The sequence below is a fragment of the Monomorium pharaonis genome, chromosome 4 (assembly GCF_013373865.1).
Source record: "Monomorium pharaonis isolate MP-MQ-018 chromosome 4, ASM1337386v2, whole genome shotgun sequence".
In the NCBI taxonomy this organism is placed as follows: Eukaryota; Metazoa; Arthropoda; class Insecta; order Hymenoptera; family Formicidae; genus Monomorium; species Monomorium pharaonis.
The window spans coordinates 21,884,812-21,912,102 of NC_050470.1; the positions used below are offsets into that span (position 1 = coordinate 21,884,812).

General features: G+C 27.6%; 2 protein-coding genes across 2 annotated transcripts; both read right to left on the bottom strand.

Annotated features, from left to right (window-relative positions):
- Positions 1 to 501: 501 nt before the first annotated feature.
- Positions 502 to 11,277, bottom strand: LOC105836718 (cytochrome P450 4C1). The gene is given in 13 exon segments (XM_036285932.1): positions 502 to 997; positions 1,089 to 1,268; positions 1,466 to 1,504; positions 1,507 to 1,633; positions 2,641 to 2,709; positions 2,776 to 2,882; positions 3,143 to 3,233; positions 3,421 to 3,523; positions 4,961 to 5,054; positions 5,237 to 5,422; positions 7,701 to 7,791; positions 7,984 to 8,093; positions 10,678 to 11,277. Coding segments are annotated over 13 exon segments (1,518 nt in total). The 5' UTR covers positions 10,826 to 11,277; the 3' UTR covers positions 502 to 824.
- Positions 11,278 to 18,354: 7,077 nt separating this feature from the next.
- LOC105829552 (protein yellow) lies at positions 18,355 to 27,225 on the bottom strand. Its single transcript, XM_012668516.3, has 6 exons — positions 26,009 to 27,225; positions 24,398 to 24,621; positions 22,333 to 22,514; positions 19,944 to 20,410; positions 19,506 to 19,749; positions 18,355 to 19,036 (listed from the first exon to the last, which is right to left on the bottom strand). Exons 1-6 carry the CDS (start codon positions 26,020 to 26,022, stop codon positions 18,830 to 18,832), a joined length of 1,338 nt encoding a protein of 445 aa, XP_012523970.1. The 5' UTR covers positions 26,023 to 27,225; the 3' UTR covers positions 18,355 to 18,829.
- Positions 27,226 to 27,291: the final 66 nt, after the last annotated feature.

The following is a 27,291-nucleotide window of genomic DNA, read 5'->3' on the forward strand; positions in this document are numbered from 1 at the left end:
TGTAAACCCAAATAATACGCAAAGCAATTATTTTTTCCTTGTAATAAAAAAAATAATTGTACAGAATTAAATTAGTTTTGATTTTTTTTATTATTTCCATGTTTCAAAGTTTCTTTACTTTTTCTTTCTTATTTAATTGAAAGTTATACAGGTATTACATTGTAATAAGTTTAACATTTTACAACTAATTGTAATTATTATAATAATAGAAAAGAAAGTGGTATTATTCCATTTACATTTGGTTACAATAACTTTATTAATAATCAATATTTTAAATTAAAAACTTAAAACTTTTATTTGTCCCGTATGTTGTTTATTCTAGACTCAAAATTATAAAATATTTAATACTTAGGATAAAAAAGAGGCGACATTGCGTAACAAATTGAAGAAAAACAGAAGTAGTAAGATGGTAATGTAATCCTCCCACTAAAATAGATTTTAAAAATTGATTTTGTTTAAAGAAAGACAGTATTTTATTGTAAAATTATATATATATATATATATATATATATATATATATATATGCCTACATTACTATATACAAAACATTAGTGCAAGATTGAATAAATGCAATAATCCAATTTATAAAATAGACGCTTCACTTTATTTAACCAATTTGTTTAACCAATAATATTGGTTCAATTATTTAAAATTAACTAAATTAAATTAAAAGTTATTAACTTTCTAACTTTATTATTAACTTTCAACTTTTTATCTAGTTACTATCCAACCTTGATTTAGAGATTAGATTAAGGTTAAATATGTGTTTGTAATGAATTGTAATCCTAAAGAAATCAATAAACTTATACTATTACTACTACTACTTATGTGCACTTTTTGACGATTGGAACAAATTTTATACGATGCGGATGTATAGGGTGAAGCAATAAATCCATTTCCATTCGTAAGTCCTTTAAATAATCCTCTGGTTCCAAATAGAAATTGTGAATCAAATAGGCTACCATCGCTTTTATTTCCAGCAAAGCAAATCGTTGACCTACAATTTAAATAAATAAATGTATCTCAATCTATTTAAAAAAATGAAAAATAAATAAAAAGGTATTAAACGACATAAATAAATATTTTACCAATGCAATTACGTGGTCCAGCACTAAATGGTACATAGGAATAGGGATGACGATTTCGACAATTTTCAGGTAAAAATCTATCTGGATCAAATATTTCTGGATTTGGCCAAAAATTAGGATCTCTATGAACATCATGTATATTAAGATGTACTATTGTTTTAGCAGGTATTAAATATGAGTCTGTAAAGGACGTTTTATACAAATAGAATATACATACAAATTAAATTCTTTATAAAAATTTGAAAATTATATTTTATTATATTAATATATATTTGTATATGTGTGTGTGTGTGTGCGTGTGTGTATGTATATGTCTGTATTGGATACGTTTTGTAATATACATAAAAATAAATATAACAAATCAAACAGTTACATACTTAATTGTATCTTTTCCGAAGTAACTCGTGCTATAAAATAAGAACTGGATATAAACGTAATGTTTCCTTTATACATCTCTCTAAATATTGTAGATTTTGCAACGAATTCATGGTAAGTTTTCCTTGATTTTCTTGCATAATAAGATCGACTTCCTTTCTGACACAATCCTGTATCAATGTTAATTATTATAAAAAACTTTATAATAAAATTGTAAAGTTTTTAGAAAACGTTTTTAATAATAAATAAAATTTACTACATAGAAACACACACACACACACACACACACACACACACACACACATATGCATGCATGCGTATGCAAACAATAAAAAACTTACCATTGTATTTCTATTACTTTTATTAAAATAAATGTAGTATTGTAATTAAAAAGAAAGATTTCTTTAATTTAATACGTTTATTCTCTTCTCCCAACGTTTTCTTAATGATAACTCAATAACTCATTAAAAAAGACTTATTGGGTTATATTACGAACATTTAAGTTAAACCGGAACTTTTAAATTTTCAAAATAATAGAAGATATTTAAAAGAGTGAAAACGACTTCTATTTCTCAATATAATCTTCATATACACTAATGCATTTATCTCAGCATTTTACTAGTGTTTAAATCAACAAGATAGAGATTTCTTTATGTTACATCGAAGTCTCGACAGTCTATTTTACTCATCATCATAGCTGAAATTCAAAGAATTACTTTGGGAGTCCAAGTAAGTAAAAATTGTATGTTCACGAAAACAACTGCAATTGACTTTGATCCACTTTGGGATTGTCTTACATTAATGTGTCTTAAAATCGTTTATACCGTTTAAATATTTTACTGCGGCTAAAAATTCCATTACCGTACTAGAAAGCTTCTAAAGTCTAGAGTTTAAATTTTACACAGTTTTATGTCTTTATTCACAAGAAATTGTATCACAACGTGGTATTTCATTTTTGCACTCACAGATTCGTACACCATCTTGTTTTTCAAGCAATTCCTGTTATTTTGCGACATACAGCGATAGTAGTAGATATTTATATCTTATAACTATAATTAATAGCATGTGTTAGAAATCTATGCTCATAAGATAAAAAGTTTCGGTTTGACTTGAACTTCTTTTGTATAAAATAATTATTTAATTTTTTTTTATAATGCTGAACGTAGATAATAGATACCTGAATATCTTTATGTTCGGCCAGGAGTGATAAAGTAAAGGATATAGCTAATGATGTAGTATCATAACCCTGTAATCATACTTTTTGCATAAATCTAAATAATGTGTTAGTAAAAAAAGAAAAAAACTGATATACCGCAAAAATAAAAACGGTGACTTCCTCTCTTATATCGGTATCGGTTAAAAGACCTTCTTCAGATGCCAATATTAAAAGATCCAATATAGCGAGCCGTTTTTTCTCCACTGAATTAAATTATATAAATATTAATATAAATCATAAATATATATACATATATACAAATATTAATTATTGCATAATTTTGATTTGCGTTACTTCAGTTAAACAACATTAAATTTAAATTATTTTACAAATATTAAATAAGTTTAATTGACAGTAATATTATGATTGCATAAATATGATTATAATATAAAAACAGTAATACTTCAATGCAACAATTTTAGGAAATCGAATTTAAAATATAGCTTTAAATCGTACTACGTACTTCCAATAGTTTCTGCATCAACTGTTCCTTCGCTAAGATTCCTTAAATATTGTCCATGATGTTTATGATAATCTTTCCTTTTTGCAATAATCTACACATATCCAATATCGGTTCTCATTTTGTTAATTGAGTAATACTAAAGACTTTTTGTCAACATTTATAAATAGTCTTATTATTTTATTATACAAAAATTATGTTTTTTTCTTCTTTAACTTTTTTGTATTTCTTGTACACAATAGAATATTTATAAAAATATTTAAGATAAGATATTTACATACCTTCTCAGTAAATCCGTGCAATATCTTCAAAACCTTTCTTTGTTCTCTGCCTGTTGGCGTTAACGAGAATATCCAATCGTTATATAACCATGGTCTTAGTATCCTAAGTCATAATTATATAATGTTATGCATATGAACCTAGATAATAATGTATCAGTTTTTTTACGGGCATGTTGCTTGCAATATACTATATGTATGTAGTGTTATCAAGATTTACAGCAATTGATAAGGGAATCTCGCAAACTCGCAAATTCTGATTTTAATGAAACTTGGGATAAATATAGTAAGGGTAAATACATGAATTTAGAAAGTTTTCGTTTGGGCTTATAAACGGTTTAAAGAGTTGAAACCACCTTTCAAAAGTGAGGGTCTTTGACTTTTCTCGATGTATCTCGTAAACTAAACAAAATATCAAAAGATATTTTATACAAAGTTTTACAGCATAAATACCTCTATTTAACTATGTTATTCATTTTTTTAAAAAAATTGTTCTTTAAAAAAATGGGTTTTTTAAAATAAATAGTATGGTTAAATAGAGAGGTATTTATACTGTAAAACTTTTGTACAAAATATTTTTTTATATCTTGTTTACGAGAGATATCGAGGAAAAACAAAAATGTCTTTATCTTTGAAGAGTGGTTTTAACCCTTTAAACCGTTTATAAGTCCAAATGCAAAATTTCTAAATGTATTTACCCTCTACATTTATGCCAAATTTCATTAAAATCAGAATTTTCGGGTTTGCAAGGTTTCCTTATAAGTTCATATTTGTTGGTAAATTGACATTGACACCATCATGACATGACAATTTGGGTAGCAACTTGCAAATAATTTTTAAATAATTAAAATTTGTGCTGTTGTCGTTATATTGTCATAATAACACAATAGGATTATACAATAATACAATATTATCAACAACGTGAGATTTGGTATTATTAATCTGCTGATAATATATGTATACAATGTTGCTTTGATTTGAAATCGTTAAAAACAAATATGCCAGCAAAGTTGCTAGCAAAATAATCATAGATTTATGCAATTTTGTTGGATTTATTATATTTAAAAATTTAAAAGTTAGTATTATTTTATAAAAAATGTCTGTCTTATATAATTATCTATATATATGTAAATAACTATAAAAAAGAAAGCATGTAATACTTATAAGAAATGTAAATAATTAATGTACTAAACAATATGTAGCACCGTTTATTAACATTTGTTAATTTAAGCTAAAGATTTTTATTTAAAAGACAATATATACTCATATTTATTTTAATTTTTGGTACATTTTATATATTATTGTAATATTATGTTATTATAATATTCAAATATTTAACATAATATTAAACGCTTAAAAAAATCTTTATATTAAAGTGAACAATAGATTAATTATATAGACTGTTAATCCCGGCATTAATATTTTATATATAATGTAATAAATATATTTATTTATCATCAAGTAATTATTCTATATTAATAAATTTATTTATAACTTAAAGCAGCATATAAAGATATTTATCATTTATTATATTAATAATTACCTGTAAATAAAAAGCTCACCCATTCGATGAACTGCTTTTCGATATTGTTGTTGAAATAAATCCATTCCTTGCAGAGAAGTCCCCATTGCTGTTTCTAAAAAAATTATATTGTTGTAATGTATTCATATACTTGAAAAATATCTTTGTATAAATTTGACAATTTTAATCTATAGTATTCATATTTTGCATACGAAACTTATATTGTTTTTACTATTCTTATTACTCTTTACTATTCGTAGGTAAAATTTTTATATAGATATAAATAGAATATAGTACCACATATTATATTCAATGTGTGTTCACTAATAAATGGTATTAAATCTTTTGTAATAACACCTCCTGCATTTTTCAAAGACATTGTTATACTCTCGCTTTCTTCGATTAAAATCTTAGTAAATTGTTGTAATATATTAAAATGAAATGTTGGGGTTAATAGCTTCCTCCGTGATTGCCATTTGGAGTCTAAAACAAAAATATATAATAAAAGATAATGTATAATACTATCAAACTCAAACATAATATTATTATTATAAATTTAAAATTTGTTTTCTCTCAGGCATATAAAAATATGCACTTAAATATAGACACAAATAATATATTATATCAAAACATGAACAATACGTACATACTCTTTGGTACACTGATAGAAAAATATATGATATTTAAGACTATAATTGCATAGTAAAATAATTATCGTTAGGAATATGATTTTTATAGTAATTATTACTATAATATTGGTAATAATAACTATATATTTATGGTAAATACTTATAATAATCATTTTATGATACAACTAACTGTATAAAAATCTTTATTTTAGTTATAGCAACCATATCATTTGCATAAACTAATATTATGGTTATGAGAACTATAATATAGTTTAAACCAACTATAAATTTATAATCCATCGGGGACTTAACCATATTTTATAGTTATTCAACAATGTAAAATATAGTTATTATTACCAATATTATAGTAATAATTACTATAAAAATAATATTTCTAACTATAATTATTTTAAATAATGGACTATGATCGGAATATAAATTACCAGACTACCACCTAAAGTAGTAGACAGTAAATTAGAAATTAAAATCAAAACGCCAATTAGAGTCCGCACCAAGTTGTATTCGCGTCAATTTTTTATTGTTAACAATATGCTAAGATAGTATCAAATAGTGTAACGTACATAAGTGCGCAAACGTTTCGACTCACAATTCGAGTTCTCTTCAGTGCTATAAATTTCTCATGCTGGTTTGTTAAACGAACGCTGTATCTGTGTAATGCTTTAAGATAGTTATATTCTGATTGAATCTATAATAAGGTCCACTATGTAAATAAATTAACATAATTAAACTGCTGGATTGGAAGCCAATAACGCCAAATCTTACAATAATTTTTTTTAAATATTATTTAAATAATTTATATTATAAACTTACTTAATCTGTTTGAACTGTTTAAATTCAATTGTTAGTCGTAAACATCGTGTGAAAATGAATATGCATCTGTACTTGTTGATGTCAAATACTCGTAATGATACAGCTATATTCAACGATATGGATCTAGACGTCAAGTCGCAGAATCTCAGGAGAGGGGAAAAGTAGATGGATGGGAAAGCAATCCGTAGCGGGGGGAACTAGAAAGAAAGTCTCAGGCGCATTATTTAAAAAAATCATAAATTGAACTCAATAATTTCGTATTCCATTTCATGTTAAGTTCTTTCTTTTGTTTTTTAATATAAATCATTTCAGAAATAAGTCTCTTATATAAGCTCTTTTCTTTGTCCAAAATTAAAATATTTTCCCAGTCAAAGTCGTGTAATTCTTTATTTCTGTGATCCGTAATTACTGAGTTCTGGGTGGAATTCCTGTTTATGTGGTTCCTATGTTCCGTTATTCTGGTCTTAAGCATCCTGCCTGTTTGACCAACGTACGAAGCTTCACATTCTTTGCAATTGATTTTGTATACCACGTTATTTTGTAGAGAAGTTGGTGTAAGATGCTTATGTACTTTAATATATTTGCTAAGTTTGTTAAGACAAGAAAAAGCTATTCTAATATCTGGTATCCCATCGAGGCAATCACGGATTCTTTCTGAAATTACTGGAATATATGGAATCGTTAAATATTTACATTTACTGTCTACTACTTTAGGTGGTAGTCTGGTAATTTATATTCCGATCATAGTCCATTATTTATTTTATATTGTAGAGCCTAAATTAATTCCATTGTTATAATTATTTTACTATGCAATTATAGTCGTAAATGTCATATATTTTTCTGTCGGTGTATTTATTGTAACACCTATAAAAATCAAAAGCATAATTTTACACATAATTATTCAAGCTTGAACATATATATTTTTCTTGTCTTAAGTGTAAAGATTTTAGTGAATTGTAACGCGAACAGACTTATAGAAAATTACAACTGCTGTACTCTTTTACGCTTAACAATGATTTTATGTTCTAAATCACACTACAAAGAAAACATAAAAGAGAAAAACACTTTGCAAAAATTAATTTTATAATTATAAATGATTTAAAACATTAAATTATTGAGCGTAAAACAGTATAGCAATCGTAACCCCTTATAAAAATCTGTTCGCGTGGCAATCCCCTAAAATTTTTAAACTTAAAACGAGAGAAATATATATTCAAGCGTTCGAAAAGCATTATCTAAAATTAATGTGTTATGTCAAATGATAACTTTCATCTATATATATGTATCTATGTATATATTACCTGTACTGAGAACAAGACTTGTACCAAGCCAAGGACTTAATTTGTTATAAATCGGACCCTTGTTAATGTGTTTTCTATTGTTAAGTATTAACTAAAAATTATAAAAAATATTAAGTTAATCTGATTTTTACTTAATTTTATTAATAAAGATAATTAATCAATTAAAGTATCTTAAATAATTAATCAATTAAAGTATCTTAAATAATTATTTGTTAATATATAATTATTATTTATATATACTATATATAACATATACAGAATTTATTTTTTAAAATTTTATTACCTCCAGATCATTAGGATGACGAATAGATACCATAGGTATAAAAAAAGCCCATAATTTAAAAATAGGATAATACTGATCACTTAAATTAAAGAAAGTCTTCCAGATATCCTCTGAAAGAAATGCAAGTACATGCTTAAAAACAAAATTAAAGTATCTTTATATGTATATGTATTTTGCTTCTCGTAAATAGACAAGAGTAAATAGACAAGAGAAATTGCTCGGTTTGCAGCCCACGAATTTGAACTCAAATTGTGTGCTACATTTAAAAAAGTCTTGTTGAATTAATTGGAAATCTGATTGATGTGAACTTATGGTTCAGATTCTAGTTAAACCTATCAGATTTTCAATTAATTGAACAAGATTTTTTGTTGAATTAATTAGAAATCTGGTAGATTCAACTATAATCTAAACCGAAAGTTTACATTAACCAGATTTCCAATTAATTCAACAAGACTCTTTTTTTAGTGTAAATAAACCATTATAATGAGATATCAACCATAAACAATTTTTCAAGATAAACCCATGTTTTATTTTTGAGAAATAAGTACCCGAGAAAAAATAGTCCATGTCTGTTTATCTAGAAAAAGATAAAGTTATATATAGTTATACATGGTTTTATATGGTATTATGTATAATTATGTATGGTTATATATGGCATTGTATATAATTATATACAATTATTTATGTTATTGTATACAATTTTATCAAAGCATACGTAAAACTTTTAGTTTTGTATATGCTTAGATATGGTGTCCATTTCTGATCATAAAAAATTGTATTAGATACTTTACTTTATTTTATATAATCAGAAATGGTCAGATAATATTGTAATATGAAAACATTATATTATAATATATTTTTTTCTCTTTTCTTTATTTTGATTAACTGTTTCAAAAAATCTAAGAAAATGTTTTAATACATGTGCAATTTTATGGATAAGACACACACTACAGTATTGTATAGTATTGTAGAATAAACAGTAATTATTTGAAATATAATTAAGATATTAAAATACATATTTTATGAAATTCATACATTGTTTTTAAAAATGTGCAGAACTTTGCATGTGTAGTATTTGCTTTCATATTACGTTTTTGTGTATAATTTTCCACAATTTGTTATTTAATTTCAACATACATGTCTGATTAATTTTTTTATTATATTAAAATTGATAATCACAAATTATGGAATATTATACAAAATATTACAATCATAATTGAAAAGTAAAGGCTACATAGACTAATATTTTCTAAGTAATGCCTATTGTATAACTAAAGTATAACTAATAATTAAAGACATAATTCTGTCGTGCTTCTGTTAGGTCACGTGGCGTTCAAAATAACAGAACGAAAAAAGCAAATAGTAGATGTTAACCAATCAAAACAATTAAACAACGGAATGGAATTGTTCTAATTAGTTAATCCTTACTATTTATTTTTTCCATTCCTTTATATTTCAAAACTCTGTGACCTATCCTAATGCTGTAACAGAATTACGCTTCTGATTGGTTGCGCAATACTCATTACACAGAAAATATTAGCCCATATAGTCTTAAATATTACACGTGCACAAATTTCCTGAAATTTTATTTATCCTTGTATCTCATCATATTTAAGTATATATGAGAAGTGCTGTAATTTTAGAATCTAATTATATATATTTATATATGATAACCATATATGACCAAAATTTAAAAAATATGATCAGATTTGTTTGACAAAATCCATATATGGCCAATTTTGTATGAACTTTTTTTTCCCGGGGAGTTAAAATTGAATTAAAATGAAATTTTAAAAAAAGTAAAATCGATTCTGATAACTTTATCTGCCATAAGTTATAAATGTTGATACACTGGGCATGTTATTTCTAAACATGTATGTATTTACATATGTGTTATACCTATGTTAAATATGTTAAACATTTTTTAAGATCTCGCGTTCCGAGTAAGATATAACGTTGATTAAAATAAATCCTCTTATATATATGATATACATATACATTTATATATATTTACACACACACACACACACACACACACACACACACACACACATTTTTTGTTGTTGTGTATATGTATACATATTATAATTATATTTTTACTATTGATTCAAAGCAATCAGATGACAAGTCTGTTTTACACTTATTTTATGCCCGTTTTTTTTCAACTTTAACTCCTTAGTTCTCGAAAATAAAAAATGGACTCAATTTGAAAATTGTGGTTAATACTTCTTTATAAACGTTTACTTAGCACATAATTTGAATTCAAATTCTGCAAAACGAGCGATTTTTGACCTGTTTTTTCTGTCACTCTTTTAAAGAAAGTATAATTTTGTCAAAAATAATGATAAAGAAATTTTTTAACGTATTTTGTATCCTAAAGTCTCTATTTTTTAGATCGCAATTTTAGTAAACGACTAATTACTAATTTTTTACAAAGCTACACAAATGCAAATATAGAAACATCAAATCTATTTTTTTTATAAACTTTGCGTATTTTGTAAATTAAGAATTGCACGCAAATGTGGTTTACAGTTTCCAGAAACGTAAATCATTACCTTTAATTTGCATATTTTTGGAACGTTTCTGAGTCAAGGTTTTAATCCTATTTTTCAACATAATTAGATTTTTGGAACTTTTAATCAATAAACAAAATCCGCGTAATATATTAGAAAATTGACAACAGATTTAACTTACCTCGTGAACATAGTCCTAGCAATATATGACCAATAATTGGATAACTTGGTGGTCCTGGTATTTTATTGATTAAATGTTTATTTGATCCATATTGCACGTAATACACAAAACATACTATGAAAACAAGTAACAATATAATAATAAACATTTTCGTCAACTATTCTAACAATTATTCTAATCAGTGCAGTACAGTTTTTTATTTGTGCTGGAGTCAAGTTCTTTTTTTTTTTTGTCAAATTTAGCCGTTCAATTTTCAAAGCCGTCAAATTTTTCATAAACGTACGGAAATAATTCGCGATCACAAGATAAATAATAAAAATATTAAAACACAAACGATGTATGAAATAAAAATGGATTTGGAATACAAAGGTGATTAATTGCTTTAACAACCCTCAAAAATAATTTTAGTGTAAAGAGCATCTATACGCATTCACACCTGACGAAAACTTTAAGAGTTCTGATTGTAAGGACAATGTCAAGAAGACTTAAATACTTTGCGTCCACGGAGACCATGTAGTAGGGAGACAGTAAAGCATCTTGGCTATCTTTGAAAAGCATATTAGAATATCATATCTCCTTCGTTCACGCGATGTATAGTCGTGGAGGTTCGCAATACTGTTTCTTAAATAAATCTTGGAATGTAGTCTTTTGGAATGTAGTCTTGAACGGTACTTTGGCCTTAAATCTACTTCGACGAGCAAATTTTGAAACTTATAATGTAATCATGTTATGTAATCTTATTATGAAAGTCTTTCGGATGAATGCCTTGTACATAATACGCACGGCGCTTTGAGTGTGTGGGTGATCGCGGATTCACGACGCGCCAGACGCCGCGCAAAGCACCAAATCAAATCCCACTCGCAGATCTTTTAAGCAGAGTTCTAAATAATGCATTACTTTTTCATTAAAGAATATTTTTTCAATAACTAATGCGAAGATTCTTAATTATGCATTACTTTGGAAATAATCAATGCAATTTTTTAAATTATGCATTACTTTTGAAATAAGTAATGCGATTTTTTTCATCACACATTACTTTTGAAATAAGTAATGCTCGTTATCATTAAATATAAACTTTTTTGTTTATTTCGAAAAATATTTTAAATTGTATGTTTTATAATACTTTGTTGTTATTGTAAGTTACCATAACTGTAAAATAGTGCTGGCAAACAGAAAAACTTTTATAAAGTATTCGTGTAATTTTTAATAAAATAATATATAAAAATTTGTAATTATTTTGTGACTTTTTGTATTTAGATCATAAAAAGTTTGAAAGCAATTAAAAATTGTTTCGCAAATATTTACTTCAAATACCGAGGCAGCAGATAAGAACTTTATAAAATTTATATCTTACATTTATTATATAATTTCAAAAGCTTTGTATATATATTTATTTTTATATAAGAAATAACATTAAAAACATCAATTTTTTTACACATAAAACTTAAATTTTTTTGCTAAAGGAAAGAATATATTTTTCTAAAGAAATATACTTTTCTACTAATTCTATGCTTTTCTAAATATGGTAATACTATTTTTTTAACTGTTATACATAAAATATATATTTTTCAGTAAAAGTATTTTCGAATAAAATACAGAAGATAAAACTTCAAACAAAAGTATAGAAAAGACATTTCACAATATTATATGTTTTTTGCAATAAAAAACGAAAAGTGTATAAATCTCGAGAACAAGCATTGAATTCATTAGAAGGCGCTATTAAAAATGTTAAATCTAACACAACAGACGCAGATAATTTATTGCTCCAAACTATTCATAAATTTAAAAGTCAAAACGCAGTGATGTTTTATCATTCAATTTGCAAAATTTTATTTAAAAATAAATGTAGAAATCACGTCCAAAAGAACAGACAAAGTGGCATTTGATACGAAATAAGCATAAAAATGCTCTTACAGAATTATGTGTTTTTATTAAAGAAAATATAATTGAGAAAAAACAATGTTATTTGCTATATACTTTGTGTACATTATATATTGAAAATTTAAGAAGTGAGTTTGCAGCAGATTCTGAATTACCATCAGATCTATATTCTACAAACATTTGGAACAAAAATATCTGACACTTTAAAAAAAAAGATAAGAATAGTAATCATTAATCGAAAAAAATTGTTAAGCCATATGTTAAAACAGGAGGATATTATACATCTACAAGAATGCGACATGATTCAAAAAGTAAGGCTTCTTTTAAGAAACAAAATCAGACAAATACAAAGTAATAAAATTTTGAATATAGTTACAGCAAATGACATTAAACAAGGAAATTGTTCTGTTCCAAAAGAGCTTGATGATTTTTATTCTATTTTACTTAGTGGTAATAACTCTCGACGAAGACAAAGTTCACATTGTCAACGATTGGCAAATTCTTTTTCGTAAGATGTGATTTATGCTGTTTCGAATGGCCAGATAAAAACAACAAAACATCTTTGCCTTGGTATGACATTGAATCAATAATTGTGCATTGACGAATGTTATGGTCGACTGTGAAATGTTAGCGAGTGGCTCAGTTAGGAGCTTTTTAAACTGGAAAACACTTTAATCGATGCAAAAGGTTACACCCATTAATTTCTCTAGTTTTAAAAATTTTACACTTTGAAACTTTTATTAATAAATTTAATGTAGTAATAAGCAATCATGTAAAAAATTATCTTGTTCAATTTAAAAAAAAATCAAGTTGTGAATCCAGCTATAACTGATGAAGAACTTTTACAATTACTCGAAGATTATAAACAGTATGAAGAAAAAACGATGAATAGTGAGCAAATGGTAAAACAGCACAGTATTATATGATTTACATAAAACTTGTAAGACTATTATTTAATGCTAAACACAAGTATTAGAACCGCAGATTTCGAATTATTTAAGTACATTTTGCCTAAAATAGGAAACTTGTTTTTTGCTCTCAATCAACCTAATTATGCTCGCTATATTGTTAAATATCATGACAATTTATTAAAAGTTGATGAATCTCATCCAGGACTGAAAGAACTTTTACAAAAAGGTTTACTTGTCATTAAGAGAACAGAGAAAACTTTCTTAAGATAGCCCGTAGATTTAACATTAGAGCAAACAATCAACGCGGATGCTGCCAGCAGATTAACAGGTATAATTCACAATACGAATTTTATTGCAGCTCGACAGCGCTGGTGTAAAAATTATAATCTTCGATCGAAAATTATTACGCATATTATGGGTGAAACTGAAAAAAAGTCAAGATATTACTAAGGATTTAAAAAGAAATAAAATTAAACAAAGTACTTTACAAGTTCAAAATTTCATGAACAGAATTAATCAAAATATCCATCCTTTTTAAACAAATTTAGAAAATAATTTATTATATAACATTTCAAGCGGGCAAGCTGCAACCAATAATATAGCAGATTTTCTATTAAATGTCGAAATAAACGGACAAGATTTACGTGAAAAATTTATTAAAAAATGTGCATTTAGGATGCACCTAAATGTGCATTGGATAAAAAATGGTTATGAAAACAATTAAACAAAATAAAATAATGACATTTACAGATACAATAAAAAAAAAAAGAAAGTTACAATAGTTTTAAGTGAATTACATGGGAAACAATTATACTACAAATACATCATTTCAACATCACAATTTTTAAAAAAATCAGTAGGATAAATAAAAATAATCATACCTTGTATAAATTGCAATAAGTTACATCGAATATCTATCCATCTACGTTCGCAACAGAAATCTCTTTAGTATTGTTTCGAGAGATATGTTAGAAGGCATGTCTGTACTCAGCAACCTTTGTCAGTTGAAAGAAGAGATCGTTGGAAATGTAAAAGTCAAGTTTAAAATGAGATAAGATTAATTCAAAAATTATAGTCAAAGTAATAACTAGTCAAAAGTAACTAAACGATACGTATAATTCCGTCATACAATATGTTAAGATTATCAGTGTCTTTTTTTTAAATTAATGTTATTATTGAATTTTTTTATGAAAAACATTTCCGTGATTTCTCTTTTTCTTTTGTGTTTATCTCTATGTATAATATTAGGTTTAGACCATTCGAATTCATGATTGGTAGATAATCGGTGATTGATAACAACCGTATGGTGCAAAGACGAACTTTTTATATTTTGTTAATGTTCTTTAGTTCTCGTCTTTAGGTGTCGTTTGGTCTGTCCTATGTATGAAAGATTACAGTCATGACAATTAATTTTATACACAAGCTCGGTCGACATACCATCCTTGATTTTATCTTTCCCTCTTTTTATTACACAATCTAACCTTTTCGGTATTGTGAAGCGTACATCCACGTATTTATTGAGTATACGCTCAAATCTTCGCTTACATGTTTAATATATGATGGTAAAACAATTGTTCTCCGATTGTCAAATCCTTCTGTTGAGAAGAAATCGATCCGTCGTGTTCTCGACCTTAGTCGAACGAGAGAAATCAATATTTGTTGTCAAACTGAGAGATGTTATTTAAAAAACCGGGCTCTACGGGCTCTTCACTTGACTTTTCGCTCGGTTCTCGACTCGTTCGCATTAACAAATTTCTCCTATGTATTCTCGCGACTAATAATTGTAGTATCTTGACGAATTATAATAAATAATTAAATTGCATAGAATCGAATTCAATATCTATCCCGTACACCTTCATTAATAAAATTATTGTCATAATTATTTAAATCCTCTCGTTCTTTTAGTACCTTGAACCGTCTTTTGATATGTCTGTTAATAAAATCTATTGGATAACAATTATTTAATAAAAGTTTTTTAACAATTTTAATGTTAGGTTTATGAAAGCGTTGGTCTGACAATAAAATTGCTTGGTCTACCAAATTTACTATTGTATTAATTTTATACGTCTTAGGATAAAATGAGAAATAATTTATGTACCTGCCAGAAAATGTGGGTTTTCGGTACCAATTCCTTATTAAATTATGACCATCCCTAATTATTGAGACATTAAGAAAATTTAAGGAGTTGTTATTTTTAATTTCTCTCATATGTGAATCTCAATCATGGATGATATATATTAAACGTTTCTAACATATGATCTAGTTTGATCAATGGAACAATCGTGAAAATGTCACCCACGTAGCGGTAATAAATGTGCGGTTTAAAATTTAGTTTATTTAAGCATGATGTTTTCAAATCGTCCATGACAATATTAGCTTAAATTGGGGTAAGAGGGAAACCCATTGGACTACTGAAGATTTGCTCATAAAATTTTCCATTGAATGAGAAGCTGGTAGAACTTAATATGACGACTGACGTCAATAACGTGTAAAAATTGTGACAGACTTAAATTAGTGGCTTTAGAAATTTTATTTCAGTTGCCTTCAAAGACAAGCTCTTTAGGAGTGTTAGTAAACAGGGCATTAACATCCAGAGAAACGAGTCTCTCATCCGCTTTGATATTTTTAGCATTGATTAGATTCTTCCTATCCTTGATGTTAGATTCAGGTTTCTCTAAGCCTTTTCTGAGGATGTCATGCAAATATCTCGCTATATTATGCATAGGACTACCTATTGATGAGACAATAATATGTAGAAAAAAACCAGGCTTGTGGATTTTCGGCATTCCATAGCATCTTGATAGATTGCCATTGGTACAATTCAAAACTCTGTATGTGTAATCATTTATCAAGTCATTGCTACATCAGGATTTAATTAGATTATTAGCCTTGGTTGAAATGCTATTAATAGGATCTTTCGTTAGCTGTTTGTAAGTGTTTTGGTCATCTAGTAATTCAATCATTTGGGGTTCTTATAAATGTTAGCATCCATGACGTGCCTTTTACCTGCTTTTGTAATTAACAAGTCGTCATTATTCATTGTCATTATTCATCTATGTCATTACATGGATGACATTTTCACGATTGTTCCATCGACCGAACAAAAATCATATGTTAGAAACGTTTAATAATTACCATCCGAGATTGAGATTTACATATAAGAGAGAGAGAGAGAGAGACAGACAGAGAGAAATTGAAAACAACTCCTTAAATTTTTTTAATGTCTCAATAATTAGGGACGGTCATAATTTAATAAGCATTTGGTACCGAAAACTCACGTTTTCTGGCAGGTACATAAATTACTTCTTGTCTTATCCTAGGACGTATAAAATTAATATGATAGTGAATTTGGTAGACCAAGCAATTTTATTGTCAGACCAACGCTTTCATAAACCTAACATTAAAATTGTTAAGAAACATTTATTATATAATTATTATTCAATAGACTTTATTAACATACATATGAAAAGACGACTGTAGGTACTAAAAAAACGAGAGAATTTAAATATCCGGGAAAAAATGTTTTATATAAAAACATATATATATATACATATATATATATATATATATATATAATCAAATAATAATATACCCAAGATAAAGGGAATAAGAAAATATGTTTAATTCAACACTAAAATATACTTTGAAAAAGCTCGAAATTAAAAATTTTTTATATATTTTTTATATAACAAATGTCGCTTGTTATTAATTGGATATTATTAGCATATTAGCACAACTGAGAGCTATTAAACAAATAATTCTAGTAATAATTATTAGAATTCTTTACTTAATAACGGAGATATTACAAATAGATATAATAACTACAAGGGTCGTAATATCACTTTTTTCTCTAATAAAAATAATTTTTGAATATTTTTTAAATAATGATATTATTTTATTTGTATTTTATAATTTAAAAATGTTTTTACAATTAACAAAAATAAAACACATTCAGAACAATGCGTCGCTTTAAATAAAAAATATATATTAAAAAATAACAATTAAACCTAGAAAAAATGAAAAAAATTTAATTAAACTCCTATTTGTTATAATTTAATAAATACAATACTGCTAACTTTTTAGCATACATTTATAACTGATTTTATTTTATTTGTCTCATCTTATTATGTAATCAATGATTTGTAAATATTACGTCTTAATAGTAACAGTAAGTATAATTTCTTAATAGTAACAGTAAGTATAATAAATAGTATTTATTATACACAGATATATATACATATATATACATATATATACACTGGCGCAAAAAAAAACAAAACACAATTTTTGACCGATTTTTGAGCGATCTTCAAAGTAATGCAACTTTGCGAAAAATCATCCAAATTACATGTACTTTTTTTTAAATTAAAGGGCAAAGACTCTACTTTGAGAATCCCTACGCGAAAGTTTGATTTGTTAAGTGCGAACCTTTTGTATCGCATAAAAACCAAACATGTGTTTTTTAATTAAAAAAAGTAAAAGTTTGTTATCATTTTGCACAAGTTTCTCGTTAAAATCTTGTTAATATTAATTCAAATTCTTAAAGTTCATTCTTTTCTAAGCAATTTAAAAAAACTTTCGCGTAGGGATTCTCAAAGTAGAGTCTTTGCCTTTTAATTTAAGAAAAAGTACATGTAATTTGGATGATTTTTCGCAAAGTTGCATCACTGTGAAGATTGCCTAAAAATCGGTCAAAAATTTTGTTTTGTTTTTTTTTGCGCCAGTGTGTGTGTATATATATATATATATATATATATATATATATATATATATATATGTATATGTATATATAGTATATATGAAATACGTAAAATGAGATGCAAAATCGAAAAACGTATATTCCAATGCTCATTGTCCACTATTGTTAATAAAATAAAGTAAAATATTGATTATATTATATTTATTAGGAACGATAATATATTTTATCCATTGGTGATAATTATTTCCGATGAATCGGATACCACACCACTAGAATTATTACAACTACTGTAAACTGTAAAGCTTAACTGGCACCACAAGTAGCTCGGCTTTGAGTTGATAAATTTTACAGAATCTTGAGAAAACTCATTGTAGAGGATGCGGGACGTCCTTTGCATTAGGAATATTAAGGTACATGTAGTATCGCGCGTTTTTCAATCGTGATCAATGTAGATGTAATCGACTGGTCGGTGACTGTAGATTGATCTCATGATCCAAGGGAAAAAGGATGGTCTAGTAAAAATTCTCGGGAACGAATTATACGACGGCGGGATTATATGGAAGGGGAAGTGGTGGTGTTCCGCGAAGAAATTCGGATACTTGCTCCACCAGACGGACGTCTGAAAACGCGAATCGTCGAACTCCCCGCGGTGCCACGATCTTCATTTCAACAACGACCTCCCGTAGCCGTGATGGTCGTCAAAGTGTGTACGCGCACCGTTACATTTGGTACCGCGAATGAGCTCGTCTACGTAACCAGCCTGTATCCGAAAGTTTGTCTCGTTCGAGCTCATAGTTCCGGTCATGAATTTTTGGAATGACGATGTGAGAATCCACAATTCCTGACGGCCGTTTTTCGCGGTGATAACCTGTAATAAGGTTTTACTGTTACTGTAAATTTTTAACGGAACAAAGAAAATGTAACGGAATAAAAAAAATTGCTCGATATTTTTCACGAAAAAAAAAGAGTAGAATCCGACAAATGTAAATGTACTTTCTTAAAGCATTTACATTAGAATTGAGTAATAATGGAAAGTGCAATTTGCGCTATTTGTAAAAGTGCGCGTATATTTTGAATATAACACATTCTCTGTTTTACTGTAAACCAGACAGAATTATTGGTAATAGTTTTATCTTTGTATTTAATACTGCAGATATTTTATTTTAATATTATTTCAACATTATTATAATAATATTTTTAATATTATTTTTTTTACAGAAAAATAAATTATTAAATTATTAAAAAATAAAATTGTTAGAGTTTTACATAATTTTATAGCTACAGTTAAAACTATAAAGCATATACATTTATTAAGGAGAATACGAGAATAAACGTACCTTCATTCCAGACGGAAATTGCAGCGTATCGGGATTGACGACAACGACTTCGGTATTGGTACCACCGTATTCGGGATAAGTGATACTATTCCAACACCCTATAGCGAGATCTGATAAAAGACCGAAGAAGAGAACCCCCCTCTCATCCATGGCTTGAGCGGCAGATTGCGATGACCTTTCCAATGGGAATGAACGGAATGATCTTGGCGCAGCATCGGAGTGATCTTGAAAGAGGCTATAATTCCTAGATAACAATAATAATGCCCAATTATAATGAGACGCTACTTACCAGAGTACTTTTTGAAATACAATAAACGGTGAGAGGGGGACAGAATATATTATATAATAGAGAAAAATTTTTATAAAGAATAACATATTTATTATTTTTCTTATTCATTTATTATCCTTACGATTAAATAAACGTGCATCTTTTCTTACCTGAGCGTAGAAGTGGGTACCCAACTTTCGACTTTGCTGGCCAAAGAGTGGAAGTATAAAATCCTGTCGCCGTCCTGCTTCACCGGACTTAGGGCGAGGCCCAAAATGCCATCCATAAGATCGAACGTGTCACCCTTGATGTGGAACGTTCCGTGAGCGGGATAGGGATAAAACAGATTGTTGGTAATCCTCCAGGAACGTGCGTTACGATGATCGTAGACGACCAATCCGTTGCCTGTCACGTCGGCGACGTAGACGAACGTGTCTTGACATTTGTCGACGTGATTGCGAATATCGACCGCGATCGTCACGAACAGGGAATCATCCTTGAATTGGCTTTTGGGGAACTTATACTGGCTCAGGACCTTATTTGTTCGCAGCGAGAACGACAGCAATTGAGGACGACAGATTTGTTGCTCCTCGAGTTTGCCCGTGTCAATGACCCACAACCTGTCGCACGAGTCCACCTGCGATCATATCTTTCTCTGTGGCTTTCTTCTTTTTTTAATAAAAATTAATAGGATTAGCCATTGCGATCCGCAGAAAAATTATTGTATCAAGTGAGTGAATTTTCATTACATAACATAATAATAAAAACTTTAAAGAATGTTATTTAGGACAATTATTCAAAATTTTAAAAAAATCACCTCCAATAATATTAACCTTGACATATATGTCAAGGATATTCTTCTAAGTAACCTTCAGAAGATTTTATGTAATTTCCTTAAAAATTTATTAACAAAAAAGTTAATAATACAAGTATAAGTTAAATCTCCATTTGACATTATCAACTCATTTGCATATTTACATAGATAAACGATTGGCGGAGAATTCAGCTTTTCCGTACTATAAAAACGTGTCATAAAAAATATAACTACTAATTTTTTTATTTGAAATAGAAAAATTGCTTCACGTGAAAAGTTGAAACTCATGTTGAATACGATACAATTATAGATTTCATTTCGTTCTGTAAACAGACAGAGGAGTGGAACGGACCTTGCTTCGTGTGGAAAGTCGAAAATCTCTGTATGTTAACTTTTTATGAAATCTTCAATAAATTTAGAGTTTACTTTTTAACAAAACTTAGTAATATTTGATCTATGTCGCGTTTTTAACGTATGATTGTTATCATAAAGCAAAGTATAATTATAATTTAAGCGTATTGTCTTTTAAATTTTCCTGGTACACATTATCTGTCTGTAATGTAAATTTCAATAGACTTATAATTTATTTCTGGTTTGGAAAAGATAACACTTTTCTTGGTTCTCTATCTTTATACTTATAGATTCCGCATGTTTACGATTAGCATGAAAATTGTAAGAAACATTGTTATAAATCAAGCAAACGTGAGGCGTGATGACAACAAAAGATAATTTACAAGCGCGTTGTGTTTAAAGTGTCCTTTTAATGGAAAACTTTTTGGATACATATATGTTTCTACATATACAATATATTTTATATCACAAAATTATTTTTATACGACTAATAATTTGTAATGCCCAAATAAAGACATTTTTTTACAATAAGCCATAATTTTTGTCATAAAATGTAATCTTAATTTTTTAATTTATATATATTTAAAACTTGAAAAATAATTTTTTTAATGAAAATTGGTAACAATTTTTCAATGGAAAATATTTATTCTAAAATTTTATGTATTAAAAATGCAATATAACAGAAATTTTATTTATTTATTATATATTTTGTCTTACAAAGATTTGATAAATGACAAAATTATGTGCATAGTGTAGATGCTATATATAGTATGTTATCTAAACTTCTATTTTTTAGCTTCAATGAACATGAAACATTAACAAGGAACGTTGTTCCGGATTGTACGCCTGAATGTAATGATAAGGTATTTGTCTCATTGGATGGGCACTACAATCTCATCGTAAGGAAGATATCGGAAAGCGTGCTTCCTGCGTTATTATGGTCAATGTTAGCAATTACGATAATTTGTATCCTTTACGTGTCCTTTATGAGGAGAATTCCGCATAAATACTACACATTCGGTTTTTTATCCGAGTTTCTCAGTAATAATAAAGGTGTTATTTACATGTCATCACGCGACGCGTGTTTACCTTTGAATGAGCGAGGTGTAATTTCCGATAATAAGACGAAAAAATTCCTAACTTTAAGATTCTATGAATCCGGTTGCACTAATGAACATAAATAAAGCGAAGATCCATGTAATTTCGCAATTTGCCAATTCTTCTCAGATTATAATTGTACCGTGGAAATGAAGTAAAATTGGTATAGAATCACTAATTTTAATTACTAAAAAAGTGTCATGTAATCGATTAATGTGATGTAATAAATACGTGCAATGTTTTCGCAACAGCGACAGATTATTTCCAATTTACAAGTAAAATTTTTTTATCATTACCTGTACTCTAAACACGCTGGTGATCGCATCACAATGTCCTAATCTGTTCCATTCCCAGTTTGGATAAGGTGCAATTATTGGATTTCCTTCAGGAGAAACAGCATCTGTGACGTAACCGAGGGTGACTGGAACTCCATTTTGAATTCTTGGCATCGTAATGAAAACTACAGATCCTTGCTTAGCTACGCAAATTAAATTGATTATTAATTGATTATTAATTGTTAAGCAAGGCAATTTCAAGTAATTAATTAATCAGATAATTCGTGAGAATCAAACAACTGTGAATTAACAAATTTTAATTAAAACCTATTTCTGTTGTAAAGTAATTAATGTAATTTTTGTATTAAAGTCAAAATTATTCATTTTACATTTCTTGTAATATTTTATGATTTTATCAAATATCTGTTATAAGGTATCTGTACCCGATATGGCCATGTACCAAATTTAACTCATCCCCCACTTTTAAATAGTTACACAATAAATTTCACAGATAACGCTAATATATCGCTTAGGAAGTCGATACATTTACGCTAGTTAACTGCTCAATATCTTCTTCCTACAGCTTGTTATCACACTTTATTCGAATTGTGTTCTTCTGAATTTAAAATTTCAGAAACAAGTTTTTGCTTTGTGTAACTATCATGTAACAATTATAAACATTCTCAATTCATATTATCGTAGCTCTTTATTTATGATTTTCAACACTATTTATTTTAGGTTTTTATTAAAACTTCTTGTTTATAATTAAAGAAAGAAAGCTCTTTGTATTATGAAATTATTGTGGCCAGGACACTTTTAAAAACACAATATATCTTATTAATATACAAGAAAGTTAAGATTCTGTTTCTTTATGTAATGTTTAATTTTTGATTAATATTTCTTGTCTTTCTCTAGTTAGTTGAACCTTTTTGACGGGTAAAAGTTAAGATAACGCCCTTTGTAGTAAATAAGCACAGTTTCATTATTTAATAAATAGCTGCATATGTAATTTTTTCCATTAGTATGTTAATAAGTGCTTAATTAAACAGGTTAATTTTATTTTGCATTTTTTCAAAAATATTTACAAAAAAGAGGAAAATACATAGCTGGGCCACATTGAGTATACATGTAATCAACATGGCCCAAGTGCTATCTTTTTTTAAAATCTTTACTATACTTATATAAGTAATTGAAAATATTTCATATATTTTTTTTAGTTTCAGAAATGTTTCCTATTTTTAATCTGACCCTTATTTTTTAATTTCGTATTCATCAAAAAATTAGAAAAATCTCCAAAGCTTAGAGAGAGCATATTGAGTACAGGTACCTTACTTTATCATTTTTCCATACATTATCAATTAAATATTACAACATATTCTATAAATTTATATTTCCTACTGTTCTTTTTCTCTCTTAAAACCAATAATATCAAAAATTGTAATTATATAACAAAAAATGAAATAACATTTGTACATGTAAATTTTCTGACTTTTGTGACAGTCTCATTAATTATCTACCAAGAAAATTCAATAACAAATTATAATGTTATTTTTCAATTTTTTATTAATTATCTGCCAAGCCTAAGACAATTCAGTAACTAATTATTATTCAGTAACTTATATACGAAGTTGAAATTATGTAAAAACTATGCAAACATGTTATCATATACAATTTTCATTATTTAAGAAGTTACGTTGTTCAAAATGTATGAATAATGAAGGAAGGTAAAGCATAGTAATTAATACAAACTGTTAGATCACGATCTATTAATTACACGATTGAAGTTAAACCTTCACTGTATGTAAGTTATAATTATACAAATAATATAATTGTCCAACTAACAATTAATAAGATTTTATCAAATAAGAAAGTAACTGTCGTCAAGCAATAAAATAAACATTTTAAAATTACATAAATTATGTAGATAAAATTTTCAGTAATTTTAATTTTAGAATTTTATCACAGAATAACGATAGAATATTAAAGTAATAATCGAGTTTAATTAAATAAAAAATATGTTCTGCATTATAATTGGTATGATGATTTAGAGTTTCAAATGCATTTGATATAAAAAATTGTTTGAAACCTCGATGATAGAAGTCCACGTCAATCGGTAATGGTGCTCCAGGAATAAATCGGCCCTCTAATATAGCTTGTTGTCTCGCATAATTATTTGGAAAGGCAAAATCCAAAGCCTTCCAGGAATATATGCCTTTCAATTTTTCGATGCTGGTGCATCCTTTCAGGAACAGGAACGGTACAATAAAACGGCATAGTAATTGAATAAGTGCATTAAGCTTCATCATAAATCTATAAACAAGTTTGATCTAGTCTAAGAAAAAGCAGAATATAAAAAGATAATGTTTTTAGAAAGACTTATTTACAATAAATTTTTATTGATTTTTTCTTCCATATTTATTACGATTTATTAAATATACATATCTTAATATAACTATATATAAGTTTCTTTAATATATTTCACTGAGAAAAAAATGTTAATTTTACTAAATTTTTCAACTAGATTAAATTTTTTCAGTTTAAGTATTTATGCAATTAACTTAAATACATAAAATATTTGAACTTTAATTTAAGTATTTATATATTTTACTAAAATATACCAATAGTTAAATTAAAGAAATTTAATAAGTTGAAAAATTTAGTCAAATCAACAACTTTTTTTCTCAGTGTAAGTATTGTATAAGTATTGTTAAATATTTTTTTCTTGTAAAATCCTTTACAAAATGTTATCAAAAATGTTTTCTAACTTGTTAATTTATTATTAACTTAAACAATTTATATATCCGGGGACAGTGTTTATTTAAAACGTAATGTAATTAAAAATTAAATGTCAAATGTCGAAAGTGTTTATATGTGCTTCTAGTACGAGTGATTGGTATTACAAATTAGTTAATTTATTGCACTTTCTAACCTTATAGACTTTCACCGCAGAAATTGCTTGATAAAATTTGATAAAGAAAATGGAGTTAATTAAGTATCGCTACGATAATGAACTTCAATACTGCGTCAAACTTATCTCATATAAGCAAATTCACAAAATATATCTTCAATTTTAACTTTCTTTTTCTTTACCAATATTTACATTACTGAAAAAATACAGATGCTAAATACAGTTGATATAACAAATATAATTGAAAAAAAACTTGATATCAATATTATAAATATATTAATTAGAATAATTTCAGAATAAAGCTAAAACATTAATTCTATTATTACTGACAAAAAATATATATTAGTTATATTTAAAAAAATTACATTAGTAAGTTTCTGTTACAATAATAGAATTATTGCAACATTATTAGACTATTTTATGAGCTATATACAATAAGAGCTATCAAATCTTAACAAACTTATGTTATTATTAATTAACTCTCAAGTATAATTATTAATAATTGCAGGATATTATTTATATTATTGTCTTTAAGTCAGACAGTTTTTTTATTCTTTAATATATCACTTATATATAAACTAGACATAATGTTAATCTTATAAATTTTGTTATATATTTTCTTCACAATTTATAACTCATTTCATACATTTTATAATCTACCATTAATTTCTTTTATTGCTGTTGAAAGTGCTCAAGAAGATAATTTTTTTTTTTAACGCGATGATTCTTATATCAAATATTTATGTTCTAAGTGTCTATTTATATAACCTTTCGATAAACGTTCCGTACCTCTTTGATGTCATAAAGCCTTATCTTCACAGTGAGGAATTTGTAGTTTTAACCACTTCTTCGTGATTGTGACACTGAATGATAATACGATGCAATGTACACGCGTCTCTCCGTTTTCAAATTCGACGAAGTACTGGCTCGCAACGACGTTCTTACTCCGCTCCTTCGTAAATACGAGGTATCGTTAAAGAGGCAGCCGGTCTTTTTTCCTTCTTTCCTCGGCACTTTCACTGTCACGGATAGAAAAGTTCGGAAGCGGTTGTTATGTTCGCTAGCGCTAACGATTAATATTGAACGAAACGCTTTTCTCTCTTAGTTTTCCCGTTTTCCCGCTTACGTCTCCAATAATCCAATTTCGTGATGATCGTGAACGCGATACCGGGATATCTTCTCTTTATCTTTCCCGTAGTTTTCCCTTTTCTTACGTTATCTTTAACGCTCGTCGTATATTACGACAGAAAACGTGCGGCGAGCGCGATAGTTTCCAGTCCGATCTACTCTTCTCGCGTGGCTGGCTATTCGATATTATTTCAATGTAAACGACAATTTGAAAAGAACAGGGTCCTGGGTTTATGCTCCGGACTACGAGACGACTGAGAGACGACTGCGAGATTTCTCAAGGTAGCGCGTTACTTTTCACGCGTTCGCGCCCGAACATCTCCGCTCCACCGGAACCGAAGCGTTCAAAGGGAGGTGGTTGCTTAGCCGGTTGTCATGTCAAAGATAAGATTGCTGTTTGAGGTCATGGTACGCAAGTGAAGTGTACGCACAAGTATTTTGCTTCTGCATATATAAATTACGCACGCGAGCGGGGAAAAATCGGGAAACCGCGGTGACGAAAGTGACTGAAGTAAACCTTCGAATAGAAAAGACGGAGTGGTAAGACTGTTGCGCACGTTATTTGTTATCGTCACGCTAGGTAATATTGTATATCACTATTTGGTAATTACGGTGAAAAACCGCGTGTAACGGTTATTAGTCATGGGAGTTTATTAAGTATAATTTGCGATTTCGACGCAACTTTTCGACGGAGTCTACGCGGACGCAAAAACATCCATTTTAATTCCGGTCACTTTGTCATTTTAAATTTTACCATTTTAAATTTATTCGCAAATAAGTTATATTAAAATTGTCACGAGATAACCGCAAGTATTGCATAGTCTGACGAAAACCGAATAAATAAAAAATAGTTTTGAAGCACAGTTTTTTTTTAGTGCGATATAAATATAAAAGTATATATGTATAATTAATAAAAAATAGAAATGTAAAAAATTATATAGTAA